The sequence below is a fragment of the Amblyomma maculatum genome, chromosome 1 (genome assembly GCF_055883805.1).
Source record: "Amblyomma maculatum isolate TAMU_Amacu chromosome 1, ASM5588380v1, whole genome shotgun sequence".
NCBI classification, from domain to species: domain Eukaryota; kingdom Metazoa; phylum Arthropoda; class Arachnida; order Ixodida; family Ixodidae; genus Amblyomma; species Amblyomma maculatum.
In genome coordinates, this window is record NC_139344.1 from 414,721,454 (window position 1) to 414,738,060 (window position 16,607).

Here is a 16,607-nt window from a genome sequence, read left to right on the forward strand (position 1 = left end):
TCGGTTGCTAAGGTCGGCCATTCACATCTTGACGCTTGGTGGCCCTAATTCAAGCTTCACGTCGTTGTTGGTCGCGGCTCGCTGAGAGAAACCTGAAAAACCGCGTCTTGCATCTCGGCACGCTTAGAGAGTGGCAACGGTATGCGGCAGGTGTGGTTGGCATCGCTTTCCCTAGCCTGTGAAGGTCACCGTGCCGCCCGGCGCCGCCAGCCCCGGTGCACTGGCGGCGCCGAGAAACGCCGTCGACGCCGTCCAATGTGTTTCCATCGGTCGTCGCTACGACTTCGCGCATGCGCAGAAAACTCGCGCAAAAGGCGGTTTGATGTTGTGTGCCCGTAATATAAAGTGCGAGGCAGGAAACTCACATTATAAGATGCATGGAGACTTCCATCAAAACAGGTGCTATGGACAGCGGAAATCTACAGAATTCGACAGTAGTACCATCTGGTCACGGAGATTTCTGGCTCTGACGGCCAGCAACGTCTCATAATTTTTTTTTCTCTATAACAATGGGTGCCTTCACTGCAGCACACTTCTCATCGTCTAGTTGATGAATGTTTTTCACTAATGAAGTGTAATTCAAACTCTGATTTGGATCTTCACAACTGCCAAACAGCTTTCAATAACCGATAAATAACACGGCTAGAATACCAGGAGCGTCGCTGTTTGTGCTATGCCCATATTGAATGTCTAGTATTTATAACTGAGTGGGCCTAATGCCTCAAATTAAGCTAAAACAGGCCCCCAAAACAAAGTATAAATAAATATGTGAATGTGGTTTTATCCAGGAACTAAACTGCCTAGGAAAGGATCACACCGCAGCAGTTCGAAACTCAGTGTGAAACGCGGAGCTGCCAAGAGGTGACGCCAAAGCAAATGCTCGTGCCTAATAAAACTCTCAAGGCAGGAATCGCGGCTTTCAAAATACAACTCAAAACAAAGGAGATGATTGTGTATATAATTGCTCATTTATTAAGCAGATATAGTGGTACGATAAAAATGTCAAATTGCGAATATATCACAAGACATTCTGGGCATGCGCACATGGTGACAAAAATTGCTCAACTGTTTCCAAATTCACAGATACCAATCTGGTAGTGACACTTTATTGAGCAACACAAGCAGTAGAATATTGATATGCATTTTAATGAGTTACTACTATTAAGCAACTACGACTTTGGTGTCAACATTTTGTTCATTTCGTAGCTGAGGCTTGTAGGCGTGACACCTACAAATATAACATGACAGTGAGCTACCATCTTCGCTTTGGAACCACGCGATCTGTTCTGCACTGTACCCTTTGCTCTCGAAGCGTACTCTTACGTTCCCACATATTTGTGCCGTATAATATTCTTATGCAGTGCAAATGCGCCCCTTAAAGACCACTTAATACGATATGACACAATCTTATCTAAGCCTCAGTTAGTTTTTGTGTACGTTGTGGGCATTTCTAATGCCTAAATGCGGCTTAAGATTCAGACCCGTCATTATGTAATATAGGTTACTGCAAACACGCTGGAGAACACTGGAGCCCATTCGTGCTAAGGTAAGGACGATAACGAAAGAGAAGACACCGAGGATCAAGGAAACACAGGGTTGTTTATTTTATTTGTTTACGTTCTGGAGGCTTCAACGCTTGAACACTGGAAAAAAATTGGCAATATCGACTTCTCCATTCAGGCACCAGTCTATGCCTATTATGCATTAGCACAAGGGCACCTCGAGTGAGCGCAAGTGGTGGGACGAAGTTCATATGAGAAAACGAATGCAACAAGCTCTATGGGCCGTGTTTCTTCAACAAAAAAGGCAGGTGAGGTGCGATACACAGGCGAGAATTCAGCAACGCTGCCCGTGTGAAGCATTCCGCCTGTGTTTCTTTCAGGTATAAGTCTTAAGTGTTTGTAACAGGCAGTCTTCATAAACCCCGCGATGCTATTTGCAGTAGGTTTCATCCCATGTTCGTAACGACACATTAGGCTATCCTGTATAAATTGTTTTTCTACCAAAGCGTAATTCGAACTTGGAGACAATTCTGTATGCGCGAACGTTATGCTTCTAGCCCGTTTAAAGAGGAAGGCAATTAGGTCAGCTTCGTTTTATTTAGTGACCAGTAAACTGTTTAATAAAGTATCATGTGTTTTGAGGCGAGTTCCCAGCTACTGTTCAATATCATGTATACCCACACATAGTGCTCACACATCTGGTTCCCGTAGTAAGAGATACACAATGCTGTGGTTAGTTTTACGTAAACCTGGGTTAATAGGTAATCGATCCTATGTTGGGCCTTTCCACAACAATACCCCAGTTATGTACGCTGAAAGTCATGGCAACCAATGTGTTAGAAATGACGAGTGTTTTCAGCTGAGGATTGAACCGAAGTTACTGTTCTCAGAAAGTATCCATAAATTAAATCCCCCAGCAGCAGAAATGAAGTAGGTGCGCTGTAAGGCCGTAACTGTTCTGCTAGCGTGAGCCAAAGTGAGGTGAACAGGCCGGTCATTATTGATTCGTTCTGACCCCTATAGGTTTCATTAATGTCATGATCATTGCGAAATAATTTTGAATCAGCCGTGTTCCAAAGAATCACTAGGACCCATACATCTAGTAGGCACTAGCTTCGAGAATTCTTCGTCATATATTCGGTGTATATGAAAGCATCAACTGATGAATTTCCTGCATAGCGAATGAATTGAGATATTTTTTCACGATCCCGAGTAGGTTCAATTTTTTTTTCTTGTAACTCTTTGCATCACAGAGCCAAAGCCATCGTTGGCTTTCAAAATAGGCTCTCCTGTCAAAGGCGGGGGTCGGTTAGCATCACGTCACCGTAACTGCATAAGCTCGTAGTCAATCTGATAGCACCTCGGGATGTCAAACAATCAAGTGCAGCGTTATTAACCACAACACAATGGCGATTCCTTCACCTCATTGGCTGAAATTACTCTTCTAAGGAGACTCCGTTAAATTACCACATGCAACAGTAATGCGGTACCTCGAATTTGACCATTGAAAAAAGTAAACAGCCAAAACTGATCTACTCATTGGCCATGCTTTTTTCGCGCGTGTGGATACCGTAGTTAGAAAATGATGACTAACATTATGTGCAGCAGTTTCTGTGAATACTGTGAAAGAAGGCCAGGTCGAGACGGTAAAGTCATGACGGCAAGGCAAGGTATGCCGTGTCAACGTTTAATCCGATGGTGAACCCAGGTGCGTGCCGGAGCCGGCGAGGCGGGACTATGACGATGGTATGTACAAATGAAAGAAGGTCTGTGGAGAGCTCACTATACATTCACAGCTCTACAGTGAACACCATTATACAAAATACAAAGGCAGCATTCATCTCATCATATTAGACCTAGTAACACTGTGGTACACCAGTGATCAAAAGAAACAGTGGTACTTTAGCAAAGATACAGACAGCAAAGTCAAAATACGTAAGCTGTCTCACATAACTGACTGCTCTTCATGGCAAACAGTCATTACCTCACTGCGGAGAAAACAACGGTACATCATGGATAGTGGATAGTGGCAACTGGTACAAAAGCCGAAATTTATGAATACCGGCGTCGGGTACACATCAACGTGTATAGAGTTGGTCCACGGGACAATGCTGTCGTTGCACTAGCGCAGTTGCATTTGTAACAAATATGTGACCAGTTAATTCCATAAAACCCGACAGAATCTGCTCAAAAGTTGTATTTAAATTGAAAGAACTCATCATACCAAAAAGGGGTCACTATATTCCTCTGCCCCCCAACTAATATTGAGAGAAATATAAATGCGAAAGTCTTCAATACAGCATGCACAAGGAGCTCAGCTGCACGAACTTGAGAATATGTGAGAGTCAGGGCCTGACATCATCAAATATGAGACATCCATCTTTACAACACGTATTTAACTCACTATGATGGGAGAAATGAATGCACTGACGTATTTACAAAATGAAGCAGAATGTGGCACCTTATGCTCTATTTCACATCGCACAGTTATATCTTCCACCAAAAGACGCTTGGACACGAGGCACAGCTATCTTCAGCAGTTGTGCAGATAAAATCTAGCTGCTTCGATGCAACCAACGTTGGACACAGGAGCGTCAATCACCGCACAGCTGGCGTCCACAGACAGCCATAACCACACACTGAGCAAGAAATTATGACAGGTTGAACTAAAAATGCTTGTCCAAGATCGCGTGCTCCCTCCGACGGCTGGTTTTTTGCCGCTGTGCAGCGTCCACAGCTCGAAGAAACTGTGCAGTTCCAGCCGCACTGTCGATGTGGTGTCCATGTCATAATTCGGATCAGCACATTTTTTTTACACACTATCCTCCTGTTGTAACCGAGTTCGTGGCCGTCGCTTCCACTTGCTCCTGGACACTCTTTGCGAGCCATTCAGCGCAATAGCATTGAAGTTTGCAGGGCTCACGCCACTCCCACTGCTGAGCGCGCTCCTTTGGCAGTGTCTCCATCTGCTTGGAAGCATTCGGCAGAACCCAGGACACGTGCAAAACAACAACAGAAGAAAATCACACTCCCTGTGTTATTGACATAGAAGTTACCTGTATTCGATAGCAATGAACTAAGTCTGCGTTCCTACTCTCTATTGAGCCAAGGTTGAGTAGTCCTTTTGGCATTGAGGATCATTGCTATCGTCTGATTATCACTTGCCATTGCATTTTCTACAGCGCAGATCCCTTACAGGTTTGCGCGTTGTAATTTTTACCTGTCGAGTGCACGCACACGAGGGGTATAGGAGCCAATTCTAGATTCCCTACATTAAAACTTTGAAAGCTTCAAGTTCTTTTAAAACACAAAAGAGAAGAAGTTCAGAAAAAACACTTGAACAAATAGCCCGCTAAGGTTAATCTTTGAAGACACAGAGCGCGCTGGATGCTGAATTAAATACTTTGAGTTCTAGAATAATTTGCCTTCCTTTTTAATGTGCGAACATGACTGAATTTTAACTCCTACCCTTTCTCGACTGTTCCATGCGTTTCATCGCATCATTATTGTGGCTAGCTGTCTCAATTTCTGTGCCGCGACTCGCATTGCGAATGCTTCCATACATGCCAAAGTTGACACATCTCCCTTGTTCCTCATTCTGTCCTTCGCAGAGCTCTCAGTTTGTGTCGGAAGCAGGTACAGATACATCACTTGAGTCAAAATTCTGTGACACTTTATTTCCTTTCCTTTTTCCCATTATTATGTTTTGCACAAGACAAATGTTAGTTTATTCAGCAAATATGGAGGTCCGAAATTACAGTGACTATTATTACAGTTGACTATTAGATAGCAATAAATTAAAATTAGGTGATCAGTTGCACCTTTCGTTTATATCTTTCAGCTTCTCATGTTATCTTATATGTTTTGCCATGTATTTTTTTCAGATATGGCCTATTGTTTCTTAACTATGCTGAGCCAGCCGCCTAGCAAGTTTGTTCCGCGATGTGCCATTCCTAGCCGATTTATTCATGCTAAGTCTACATTCGAAATTTTTATTTTCTCCCTGTCAGTCTTATTCATATCATTCTTGCTGAGCTATTAAAAATTCTTTTTATTTTTTAATCATGCTTAGTCGTTATATTTTACAAAGTAATTGCGTTATAACCTCAATTTAGGGAGAATAAGAATTCTTCCCATAGTAGGCACATTGCAGGCCCTACTTTCTTTTACTACAAGTGAAGAAGGGGTTTTGGTCTTCTTCGGTTTTTGGTGTTTAAAGTCCTTAAGTTACCCAGGGTATGAGAGAAGCCATGGTACAGTCAACAAAACAAGCCAAAACCTCCTCTCCACTTGTTGCAAAACAAGGTAGTACCGGGAAGGTGCATACATTGTTTCCCTAATATGGACAATGGAGCTTTGGTTTTGCGTTGTTGGTTCGTTTTGTTTCCTGCCAACCATAGCATGTGTCTCATATCCCACTACGCCCGACTTTGTAAGCGATGCGGCTTGTATTGATAGTGCATAACGTATAGTGAGTAAGAATAATCTGCTGTTTACGTTCACACATTAGTAATAATTGATGGAGACCGAAGTGAAACCACATTGCAATGAAACGTTGCGGAACTATCCAGTACGCTCTTTTATTTAAGAAAGACATGAGACAATAAGATATTTAGCTGCATATATGCAACCAATTCTTAAAAGTATTGGATGATAGAGTATCGTTTTTATGTCATACTTAGTACTCTTTTCATGTGCACTAAACGATCTTTATGCGAAATTTTCGTCCATTTACTATTTCCGAATTACTGTTTAAGAAACAGACAAAGGCAGAGTGCTTACTGCAATGCTTTTTTCCCGAGAATTAAAAGTAAGCGGGACACTTTTTACTGGCGCAACACTCTATATTAAGAATACTGGGATTCCCTCATAACGGTTCGTGGTTAGGTTTAGAGAAGACTAGCGGAAAATACTCCAACTGTGTAAAACGGCAAACAGTGAATCCGACATGCATGCTCTATGCACTATCCCGTGAAGGTATGTAGTATGTTGTCAGAAAATAATTACACTGTGATCGAGACATGTTATTGAAAGGAATAAAATGTTGCGTGGAGCACCTGATTCTAAAAGTCGGCTTTGCTGCATGATGACTCGGTATGCTAAAAATCATTAGGCACCCATCCAGTATCATTTCTAGAAGGCGAAAATATTCAGAAACTGTCATGTTGAGGTTAACTACAGAAAGCTGCATATAAGCTGTTGGCTATAGCTGGACTAGAAACCGTAAATTATGTTATTTAGGAATCATTTTAGGATGCCTTTTTTGGGCGCATATAAAAATAATTCAGAACTGAAGGTTCTAAATAGGTGAGTAACATCTCTGACAACCATAGAGTGCAGTATAATAATTTTGTGGCTTTTGGTATTATAGAAGCTTGCTACGCGGAACATCAGCAAAACGCACCTTATCGACGCAGGATTGGCTGCCGCGTAGCGGCACAAGGGGTCCATCCCTGGTGGAGTATGACATCATGCCCATAGCTCTTCTCTTACCAAAAGTGCACTGATAAAGAAGGAAGAGAAGAGAATGTAAGCAACGTGCACGTGAAGCCAATTAAAGGTCTGAAAGTCTGAGATGATGCCCGCGAATCTCAGAACGTATATTTTAAAGGCACATTAATATCCTGAAGCACGTGATTTGAAATTGTTGATGTACGAGTGATTGAATAACCAATTTGATTAGGTGAATAATGAGTTCAGGCACCATGATAATTAGGAACTATTTTGCTCGGATCAAAACACAATATGTTACGTCTTGATGCCTTTTGCGTGGCACTCAGCATCGCAGCCATTTCTGCAGAATAGATATTTTAGGGTCTCACATCTGAAAGTGACGTCACAAGAGTTTTCTTGGCGCTCTTCACAGTGGGAAGCGATGACCACGACTGCCCCGACTGCCGATCCGAAGCTGGTCGCTCGAACTGTCTCAGGTTACCCCAGAACCGGTTAAGCTGCTGCTTGAACATACGCGTCGTGAGCGTGTACAGGACTGGATTCAAAGCCGAATTCACAGGCAACAGGAAAACAGCCACCCCTGCGTACAGCGTCTCGTCGATCTTTGTGCCTGCGAGACATGGACAAGGGAAGCGGGCAAAGAAAAACTGTATGAGCGCTATGAGGCAGGTAGTTCCTCATTCAAATCGCTATTCACCAGTTAGTCAGTAAAAAGGGATGCTTGATTCCGCAGATATCTGCATACCTCATTTTAAAGGGAAGATATTAAAGTACTGATAATTTACAGCATTCATAAGTAACCAGTCATGGATTTGACTTTTAAAAGAAAACTAAGCAGCTGTATCACTCTGCTTAATTTGACGAGTCTGCCTTAGTTCACGTGCTGCAGTCATGGGCACGCACCAGCAATGGCGATGATCTTGATGAAGACGATGGGCATCCAGCATAGGAAATCAGTGCCCACTATGAATGCGAATCGCTTGGCGATGGCACGGTCGTGCAACTGCTGTGTGGAACGCAGTCCAACCTTAGAGTGCGTTATGGCCACGAACATGGTCAGGTAGGCGTACGCGATGAAGGCGAATGCTATGCTGTTCACAATGCAGAACACGAACGCCGAGTACTCCCAACCTGCAAAACAGCGATGTTCACACAGCAAACGTTATCCGGTTGAAACACGAGTTTATGTCGAGTACACCCTCCCGTACTGTGAGGTAGGTCTCGCCTTCTTTCGGGAATATCTTAATATTTTTGCCTTCCCTTGTTTATTCGTTTGGCTTTAATCGCAGGCGTCCCTACCTGCTTTGCTGATAATTCTGTTCGTAGTTGGCAAAACTGATTCAAATGGTTCAGTATCGGCTAAGGTAGTATCTACTGGAGTTTGCACCCAGCCTGTAACGCACCAGACATAGCTGCAATGAGGATTTCTTCGGTGCGTGATTGCTTTAGTTGCGTCGGGGCCTGAAGGCGATGTATTTGTCTTTTCATTTCTTTATGTGCGAAAGGGCTAGGTAGCTTAGATATATCACAGGCGGCTGTGTGCGCTAGGCCGTGATATTTAGCATGTTTTATCGTGACAGCCACCTGACTAACAAGAAAAAAAATGCGGCGTTTTATTGTACTGCCATTCGCGAGCCTCATGACCCGCTCAACCAATCGGCTCGCGCACGGCGGTGCATCACAACAAACGCCCAATATTTTTTTTCTTTTTAGTCATGCGGCAGTCGTGATAAAACATGCTAAATATTACGGGGTGGCGCACACAGCCACCTGTGATATCTGCGCTACCCGGCCCCCTTCGCACATAAAGAAAACAAACGACAAAATACATCGCCATCAGACTCGCCCAACAAATGCTCATTGCGGCTACCACTGGTGGGTTACAAGCTTGGTGCAAACTCCGGTAGATACTTTTCATCATGCACATTTCCTTTAGATGCATACATACCTGTAACGAAGTGTTTTTCGCACAGTCGAGCGTACGCAGTCGGTTGCTAAGGTCGGCCATTCACATCTTGACGCTTGGTGGCCCTAATTCAAGCTTCACGTCGTTGTTGGTCGCGGCTCGCTGAGAGAAACCTGAAAAACCGCGTCTTGCATCTCGGCACACTTAGAGAGTGGCAACGGTACGCGGCAGGTGTGGTTGGCATCGCTTTCCCTAGCCTGTGATGGTCACCGTGCCGCCCGGCGCCGCCAGCCCCGGTGCACTGGCGGCGCCGAGAAACGCCGTCGACGCCGTCCAATGTGTTTCCATCGGTCGTCGCTACGACTTCGCGCATGCGCAGAAAACTCGCGCAAAAGGCGGTTTGATGTTGTGTGCCCGTAATATAAAGTGCGAGGCAGGAAACTCACATTATAAGATGCATGGAGACTTCCATCAAAACAGGTGCTATGGACAGCGGAAATCTACAGAATTCGACAGTAGTACCATCTGGTCACGGAGATTTCTGGCTCTGACGGCCAGCAACGTCTCATAATTTTTTTTTCTCTATAACAATGGGTGCCTTCACTGCAGCACACTTCTCATCGTCTAGTTGATGAATGTTTTTCACTAATGAAGTGTAATTCAAACTCTGATTTGGATCTTCACAACTGCCAAACAGCTTTCAATAACCGATAAATAACACGGCTAGAATACCAGGAGCGTCGCTGTTTGTGCTATGCCCATATTGAATGTCTAGTATTTATAACTGAGTGGGCCTAATGCCTCAAATTAAGCTAAAACAGGCCCCCAAAACAAAGTATAAATAAATATGTGAATGTGGTTTTATCCAGGAACTAAACTGCCTAGGAAAGGATCACACCGCAGCAGTTCGAAACTCAGTGTGAAACGCGGAGCTGCCAAGAGGTGACGCCAAAGCAAATGCTCGTGCCTAATAAAACTCTCAAGGCAGGAATCGCGGCTTTCAAAATACAACTCAAAACAAAGGAGATGATTGTGTATATAATTGCTCATTTATTAAGCAGATATAGTGGTACGATAAAAATGTCAAATTGCGAATATATCACAAGACATTCTGGGCATGCGCACATGGTGACAAAAATTGCTCAACTGTTTCCAAATTCACAGATACCAATCTGGTAGTGACACTTTATTGAGCAACACAAGCAGTAGAATATTGATATGCATTTTAATGAGTTACTACTATTAAGCAACTACGACTTTGGTGTCAACATTTTGTTCATTTCGTAGCTGAGGCTTGTAGGCGTGACACCTACAAATATAACATGACAGTGAGCTACCATCTTCGCTTTGGAACCACGCGATCTGTTCTGCACTGTACCCTTTGCTCTCGAAGCGTACTCTTACGTTCCCACATATTTGTGCCGTATAATATTCTTATGCAGTGCAAATGCGCCCCTTAAAGACCACTTAATACGATATGACACAATCTTATCTAAGCCTCAGTTAGTTTTTGTGTACGTTGTGGGCATTTCTAATGCCTAAATGCGGCTTAAGATTCAGACCCGTCATTATGTAATATAGGTTACTGCAAACACGCTGGAGAACACTGGAGCCCATTCGTGCTAAGGTAAGGACGATAACGAAAGAGAAGACACCGAGGATCAAGGAAACACAGGGTTGTTTATTTTATTTGTTTACGTTCTGGAGGCTTCAACGCTTGAACACTGGAAAAAAATTGGCAATATCGACTTCTCCATTCAGGCACCAGTCTATGCCTATTATGCATTAGCACAAGGGCACCTCGAGTGAGCGCAAGTGGTGGGACGAAGTTCATATGAGAAAACGAATGCAACAAGCTCTATGGGCCGTGTTTCTTCAACAAAAAAGGCAGGTGAGGTGCGATACACAGGCGAGAATTCAGCAACGCTGCCCGTGTGAAGCATTCCGCCTGTGTTTCTTTCAGGTATAAGTCTTAAGTGTTTGTAACAGGCAGTCTTCATAAACCCCGCGATGCTATTTGCAGTAGGTTTCATCCCATGTTCGTAACGACACATTAGGCTATCCTGTATAAATTGTTTTTCTACCAAAGCGTAATTCGAACTTGGAGACAATTCTGTATGCGCGAACGTTATGCTTCTAGCCCGTTTAAAGAGGAAGGCAATTAGGTCAGCTTCGTTTTATTTAGTGACCAGTAAACTGTTTAATAAAGTATCATGTGTTTTGAGGCGAGTTCCCAGCTACTGTTCAATATCATGTATACCCACACATAGTGCTCACACATCTGGTTCCCGTAGTAAGAGATACACAATGCTGTGGTTAGTTTTACGTAAACCTGGGTTAATAGGTAATCGATCCTATGTTGGGCCTTTCCACAACAATACCCCAGTTATGTACGCTGAAAGTCATGGCAACCAATGTGTTAGAAATGACGAGTGTTTTCAGCTGAGGATTGAACCGAAGTTACTGTTCTCAGAAAGTATCCATAAATTAAATCCCCGAGCAGCAGAAATGAAGTAGGTGCGCTGTAAGGCCGTAACTGTTCTGCTAGCGTGAGCCAAAGTGAGGTGAACAGGCCGGTCATTATTGATTCGTTCTGACCCCTATAGGTTTCATTAATGTCATGATCATTGCGAAATAATTTTGAATCAGCCGTGTTCCAAAGAATCACTAGGACCCATACATCTAGTAGGCACTAGCTTCGAGAATTCTTCGTCATATATTCGGTGTATATGAAAGCATCAACTGATGAATTTCCTGCATAGCGAACGAATTGAGATATTTTTTCACGATCCCGAGTAGGTTCAATTTTTTTTTCTTGTAACTCTTTGCATCACAGAGCCAAAGCCATCGTTGGCTTTCAAAATAGGCTCTCCTGTCAAAGGCGGGGGTCGGTTAGCATCACGTCACCGTAACTGCATAAGCTCGTAGTCAATCTGATAGCACCTCGGGATGTCAAACAATCAAGTGCAGCGTTATTAACCACAACACAATGGCGATTCCTTCACCTCATTGGCTGAAATTACTCTTCTAAGGAGACTCCGTTAAATTACCACATGCAACAGTAATGCGGTACCTCGAATTTGACCATTGAAAAAAGTAAACAGCCAAAACTGATCTACTCATTGGCCATGCTTTTTTCGCGCGTGTGGATACCGTAGTTAGAAAATGATGACTAACATTATGTGCAGCAGTTTCTGTGAATACTGTGAAAGAAGGCCAGGTCGAGACGGTAAAGTCATGACGGCAAGGCAAGGTATGCCGTGTCAACGTTTAATCCGATGGTGAACCCAGGTGCGTGCCGGAGCCGGCGAGGCGGGACTATGACGATGGTATGTACAAATGAAAGAAGGTCTGTGGAGAGCTCACTATACATTCACAGCTCTACAGTGAACACCATTCTACAAAATACAAAGGCAGCATTCATCTCATCATATTAGACCTAGTAACACTGTGGTACACCAGTGATCAAAAGAAACAGTGGTACTTTAGCAAAGATACAGACAGCAAAGTCAAAATACGTAAGCTGTCTCACATAACTGACTGCTCTTCATGGCAAACAGTCATTACCTCACTGCGGAGAAAACAACGGTACATCATGGATAGTGGATAGTGGCAACTGGTACAAAAGCCGAAATTTATGAATACCGGCGTCGGGTACACATCAACGTGTATAGAGTTGGTCCACGGGACAATGCTGTCGTTGCACTAGCGCAGTTGCATTTGTAACAAATATGTGACCAGTTAATTCCATAAAACCCGACAGAATCTGCTCAAAAGTTGTATTTAAATTGAAAGAACTCATCATACCAAAAAGGGGTCACTATATTCCTCTGCCCCCCAACTAATATTGAGAGAAATATAAATGCGAAAGTCTTCAATACAGCATGCACAAGGAGCTCAGCTGCACGAACTTGAGAATATGTGAGAGTCAGGGCCTGACATCATCAAATATGAGACATCCATCTTTACAACACGTATTTAACTCACTATGATGGGAGAAATGAATGCACTGACGTATTTACAAAATGAAGCAGAATGTGGCACCTTATGCTCTATTTCACATCGCACAGTTATATCTTCCACCAAAAGACGCTTGGACACGAGGCACAGCTATCTTCAGCAGTTGTGCAGATAAAATCTAGCTGCTTCGATGCAACCAACGTTGGACACAGGAGCGTCAATCACCGCACAGCTGGCGTCCACAGACAGCCATAACCACACACTGAGCAAGAAATTATGACAGGTTGAACTAAAAATGCTTGTCCAAGATCGCGTGCTCCCTCCGACGGCTGGTTTTTTGCCGCTGTGCAGCGTCCACAGCTCGAAGAAACTGTGCAGTTCCAGCCGCACTGTCGATGTGGTGTCCATGTCATAATTCGGATCAGCACATTTTTTTTACACACTATCCTCCTGTTGTAACCGAGTTCGTGGCCGTCGCTTCCACTTGCTCCTGGACACTCTTTGCGAGCCATTCAGCGCAATAGCATTGAAGTTTGCAGGGCTCACGCCACTCCCACTGTTGAGCGCGCTCCTTTGGCAGTGTGTCTCCATCTGCTTGGAAGCATTCGGCAGAACCCAGGACACGTGCAAAACAACAACAGAAGAAAATCACACTCCCTGTGTTATTGACATAGAAGTTACCTGTATTCGATAGCAATGAACTAAGTCTGCGTTCCTACTCTCTATTGAGCCAAGGTTGAGTAGTCCTTTTGGCATTGAGGATCATTGCTATCGTCTGATTATCACTTGCCATTGCATTTTCTACAGCGCAGATCCCTTACAGGTTTGCGCGTTGTAATTTTTACCTGTCGAGTGCACGCACACGAGGGGTATAGGAGCCAATTCTAGATTCCCTACATTAAAACTTTGAAAGCTTCAAGTTCTTTTAAAACACAAAAGAGAAGAAGTTCAGAAAAAACACTTGAACAAATGGCCCGCTAAGGTTAATCTTTGAAGACACAGAGCGCGCTGGATGCTGAATTAAATACTTTGAGTTCTAGAATAATTTGCCTTCCTTTTTAATGTGCGAACATGACTGAATTTTAACTCCTACCCTTTCTCGACTGTTCCATGCGTTTCATCGCATCATTATTGTGGCTAACTGTCTCAATTTCTGTGCCGCGACTCGCATTGCGAATGCTTCCATACATGCCAAAGTTGACACATCTCCCTTGTTCCTCATTCTGTCCTTCGCAGAGCTCTCAGTTTGTGTCGGAAGCAGGTACAGATACATCACTTGAGTCAAAATTCTGTGACACTTTATTTCCTTTCCTTTTTCCCATTATTATGTTTTGCACAAGACAAATGTTAGTTTATTCAGCAAATATGGAGGTCCGAAATTACAGTGACTATTATTACAGTTGACTATTAGATAGCAATAAATTAAAATTAGGTGATCAGTTGCACCTTTCGTTTATATCTTTCAGCTTCTCATCTTATCTTATATGTTTTGCCATGTATTTTTTTTCAGATATGGCCTATTGTTTCTTAACTATGCTGAGCCAGCCGCCTAGCAAGTTTGTTCCGCGATGTGCCATTCCTAGCCGATTTATTCATGCTAAGTCTACATTCGAAATTTTTATTTTCTCCCTGTCAGTCTTATTCATATCATTCTTGCTGAGCTATTAAAAATTCTTTTTATATTTTAACAATGCTTAGTCGTTATATTTTACAAAGTAATTGCGTTATAACCTCAATTTAGGGAGAATAAGAATTCTTCCCATAGTAGGCACATTGCAGGCCCTACTTTCTTTTACTACAAGTGAAGAAGGGGTTTTGGTCTTCTTCGGTTTTTGGTGTTTAAAGTCCTTAAGTTACCCAGGATATGAGAGAAGCCATGGTACAGTCAACAAAACAAGCCAAAACCTCCTCTCCACTTGTTGCAAAACAAGGTAGTACCGGGAAGGTGCATACATTGTTTCCCTAATATGGACAATGGAGCTTTGGTTTTGCGTTGTTGGTTCGTTTTGTTTCCTGCCAACCATAGCATGTGTCTCATATCCCACTACGCCCGACTTTGTAAGCGATGCGGCTTGTATTGATAGTGCATAACGTATAGTGAGTAAGAATAATCTGCTGTTTACGTTCACACATTAGTAATAATTGATGGAGACCGAAGTGAAACCACATTGCAATGAAACGTTGCGGAACTATCCAGTACGCTCTTTTATTTAAGAAAGACATGAGACAATAAGATATTTAGCTGCATATATGCAACCAATTCTTAAAAGTATTGGATGATAGAGTATCGTTTTTATGTCATACTTAGTACTCTTTTCATGTGCACTAAACGATCTTTATGCGAAATTTTCGTCCATTTACTATTTCCGAATTACTGTTTAAGAAACAGACAAAGGCAGAGTGCTTACTGCAATGCTTTTTTCCCGAGAATTAAAAGTAAGCGGGACACTTTTTACTGGCGCAACACTCTATATTAAGAATACTGGGATTCCCTCATAACGGTTCGTGGTTAGGTTTAGAGAAGACTAGCGGAAAATACTCCAACTGTGTAAAACGGCAAACAGTGAATCCGACATGCATGCTCTATGCACTATCCCGTGAAGGTATGTAGTATGTTGTCAGAAAATAATTACACTGTGATCGAGACATGTTATTGAAAGGAATAAAATGTTGCGTGGAGCACCTGATTCTAAAAGTCGGCTTTGCTGCATGATGACTCGGTATGCTAAAAATCATTAGGCACCCATCCAGTATCATTTCTAGAAGGCGAAAATATTCAGAAACTGTCATGTTGAGGTTAACTACAGAAAGCTGCATATAAGCTGTTGGCTATAGCTGGACTAGAAACCGTAAATTATGTTATTTAGGAATCATTTTAGGATGCCTTTTTTGGGCGCATATAAAAATAATTCAGAAATGAAGGTTCTAAATAGGTGAGTAACATCTCTGACAACCATAGAGTGCAGTATAATAATTTTGTGGCTTTTGGTATTATAGAAGCTTGCTACGCGGAACATCAGCAAAACGCACCTTATCGACGCAGGATTGGCTGCCGCGTAGCGGCACAAGGGGTCCATCCCTGGTGGAGTATGACATCATGCCCATAGCTCTTCTCTTACCAAAAGTGCACTGATAAAGAAGGAAGAGAAGAGAATGTAAGCAACGTGCACGTGAAGCCAATTAAAGGTCTGAAAGTCTGAGATGATGCCCGCGAATCTCAGAACGTATATTTTAAAGGCACATTAATATCCTGAAGCACGTGATTTGAAATTGTTGATGTACGAGTGATTGAATAACCAATTTGATTAGGTGAATAGTGAGTTCAGGCACCATGATAATTAGGAACTATTTTGCTCGGATCAAAACACAATATGTTACGTCTTGATGCCTTTTGCGTGGCACTCAGCATCGCAGCCATTTCTGCAGAATAGATATTTTAGGGTCTCACATCTGAAAGTGACGTCACAAGAGTTTTCTTGGCGCTCTTCACAGTGGGAAGCGATGACCACGACTGCCCCGACTGCCGATCCGAAGCTGGTCGCTCGAACTGTCTCAGGTTACCCCAGAACCGGTTAAGCTGCTGCTTGAACATACGCGTCGTGAGCGTGTACAGGACTGGATTCAAAGCCGAATTCACAGGCAACAGGAAAACAGCCACCCATGCGTACAGCGTCTCGTCGATCTTTGTGCCTGCGAGACATGGACAAGGGAAGCGGGCAAAGAAAAACTGTATGAGCGCTATGAGGCAGGTAGTTCCTCATTCAAATCGCTATTCACCAGTTAGT

General features: G+C 43.1%; 1 protein-coding gene across 1 annotated transcript in view; it reads right to left on the reverse strand.

The window, feature by feature from the left end:
- Window positions 1-9,901: 9,901 nt before the first annotated feature.
- LOC146208978 (uncharacterized) overlaps window positions 9,902-16,607 on the reverse strand; it is a 205,084-nt gene continuing 198,378 nt past the window's right edge. Inside the window, exons 19-21 of the mRNA XM_084596689.1 lie at window positions 16,271-16,512; window positions 15,853-15,951; window positions 9,902-13,413 (exon numbers count right to left, since the gene is read on the reverse strand). Coding sequence (XP_084452815.1) covers window positions 13,258-13,413; window positions 15,853-15,951; window positions 16,271-16,512 — 497 coding nt within the window. The 3' untranslated portion in view covers window positions 9,902-13,257. The remainder of the gene's footprint in view (window positions 13,414-15,852; window positions 15,952-16,270; window positions 16,513-16,607) is intronic.